Raw genomic sequence first — 2,344 nt, forward strand, 5'->3', positions numbered from 1 at the left:
TAAATCTCTAGTAGTAACTATACAACCATATATAAATGCATAGGATATCTACCAAGAAATTTCATGTTTGAATTTTATTGAATAGGATGAGGGATTTTATGGCATTCATATGGAAGAGGATTTATGTTACTACTAACGGGTTGACTTGAAAAGCACAATGCATCTACCTTTCTTGTGGCAGCTTAAGAGAGAACCTTGGGAAGAATTGGACGAGATGAACACAAGACCTCCAAGGGTTTAACTTTGGACATAGTGATTCTTGTCTTCTCAGCCATATCAATCTCCTTACCATCAACCCTTTCCCATTCAAAGCATTGAATCAACGAACCCAAAGTCAAGCCCATTGTTCTATTTGCCAAGCCTTCTCCAGGACAAGCTCTCCTTCCCAACCCAAAAGGCAAGAACTGGAATGCTTCTGCCTTCCCATTCTCAAATCTCTCTGGCTTAAAACTTGTTGGGTCGTCCCACAAGTTATGATCTCTTTGAATGGCCCAAACGTTTACAAATACTATTGTATTGGAGGGCACATGGAATCCCCCAATGGTGCAATCATCAGATGACAAGTGTGGCACTAGGAGTGGAGCAACTGGACACAATCTCAAGTTCTCTGAGATGATGCTTTGAAGATAGTTTAGTTTTGGCAAATCTGATTCATCTATCAATCGTTCTTCACCAATCTGAGTGTTTATCTCTTCTTTAGCCTTCTTTAAAACATTTGGATTGTTGAGCAAATTTGACATTGCCCATTCTAAAGCCGTAGATGAGGTTTCTGTTCCACCAGCCAACGTAACCTGCAGAAAGTGGTCATTTTTGGTACATACAAAACGAATAATTCAGAGTTAGTGGAGTTATTTTTAAAACTGTGAGATTTGGAGAATTCAAAATGATTAATTTAGCTTCTATACAGAGATTATAATTTGACTAACCAGAATCAGGCCTTTGATTATTTCATCTGTATAGTATTGTGGCTGAGATTCCTGTAGAGCAAGCAAGTGATTTATCATCGTATTTCTATCCTTATCAACTCGATGCTCTTCAATCAGTTCTTGCAAGAATGAGTCAATCTTTTCGCCAAGCCTAACCAGCTTCTTTATAAATCCATAATAATCAATCCACTGTAGGATAGGAAACAAATCACCTAGAGGTGTAACCTCAATATATGCAAAGAACTTCTCTATTATCTCCCTAAACTTGTCCGCCTCCTCTCTGCATGATTCTTTCACTTCTTCGCCATAGTAACGCTTCCCAGCAATCATTCTCATTATTATGTTAGCAGTCAGGTCGAAAAAGAGTGATCTCAACTCTACCTTGGCAAAGCCCTGGGAAGAAACTCGATGAAGTCTACCAAGTAATGCATTGACTTCTTCATTTCGGATGCTTCGAAACTGGTTGAGACGAGCGGATGATAGGATTTCAACGGTGCATACTCTACGGAGGTTGCGCCAATGATCGCCGTATCTTGCAGCACCAAGAGTGGTGTTGTTGTAGTTTAAGTACCTGCCCATGGAGAAATCAGGGCGGTTGGCGAGAACAATATCGTTCTTGGTGAAGCATTCTTCGACAGCTGACGGTGATGAGACGACTATTGCAGGACGTGAACCAAGGCGGAGAGACATGATGGGACCATACTTTTGGGAGAGATTGTTGAGAGATTGATGGATGGGTTGTTTCAGGAGATGGAGATGGCCTATGATTGGAAGAGAAGGTGGACTTGGTGGAAGGTTTCGGCGCTGTCTTCTTGTTTGTAGCATCAACTTCAAAGCCACAACTAGAATCAAAGTGATGACAATTGCGTAGAGCATTGCTTCTTCCATTCTTGTATGTTTTTGATTGTGAATTTCAGTTCCAGTCTTAATGCAAATATATATTGTCAAGTAGTAACGCTTTTAAAAAAAAAAAAAAAAATTGCTCCTATTGCAATTCAAACCGGAGACTTTACAACTCTGAAGATGAATATAGTATTATTGAGTTAAAAACTCCTTGCTGAAGTAGTCATGCGTTTCAACTTGCTTATGGAGATTCTTTGCTAAGAAAATTAGTGCAAGCAACTTTTTTAATTTCATTTTTGTTTTAATAATCACGATTAATTTTAACAAATAACAATTTATAGCAATAGATGTTTGAAGCGAATTGGCAAGTGGATTCAAATCTTAGAATCATATGGATACATGTTTTTCTCCTCTATTATTTTCCTATGCAATTTCGTTTTATATAGACTTAGTGGCCCCATTGACTAAGAAAACAAAAAACATAAGACGTAAGCCTTGATATATTTAATATGGGATAGGTTCAAATCTTGGAATCATATGGGGTAGGTATTTCACTAAATTTCATAGACTAAATT

At 38.2% G+C, this 2,344-nt stretch overlaps 1 protein-coding gene across 1 annotated transcript; it reads right to left on the bottom strand.

The window, feature by feature from the left end:
• Positions 1–1,931, bottom strand: LOC110638870 (cytochrome P450 81Q32-like). The gene is made up of 2 exons (XM_021789588.2): positions 927–1,931; positions 1–791 (listed from the first exon to the last, which is right to left on the bottom strand). Exons 1-2 carry the CDS (start codon positions 1,812–1,814, stop codon positions 183–185), a joined length of 1,497 nt encoding a protein of 498 aa, XP_021645280.2. The 5' UTR covers positions 1,815–1,931; the 3' UTR covers positions 1–182.
• Between the last annotated feature and the right edge of the window lie 413 nt (positions 1,932–2,344).

The sequence above is a fragment of the Hevea brasiliensis genome, chromosome 1, assembly GCF_030052815.1.
Source record: "Hevea brasiliensis isolate MT/VB/25A 57/8 chromosome 1, ASM3005281v1, whole genome shotgun sequence".
Classification (NCBI taxonomy): Eukaryota; Viridiplantae; Streptophyta; class Magnoliopsida; order Malpighiales; family Euphorbiaceae; genus Hevea; species Hevea brasiliensis.

What these genes read in the sequence shown, in the direction of transcription:
- LOC110638870 (XM_021789588.2), bottom strand. Translation starts at nt 1,814, where the DNA reads ATGGAAGAAGCAATGCTCTACGCAATTGTCATCACTTTGATTCTAGTT. An exon ending in TAATCAAAGGCCTGATTCTG is followed by an intron (nt 792 to 926) that starts GTTAGTCAAATT and finishes CACTTTCTGCAG; the next exon opens with GTTACGTTGGCTGGTGGAAC.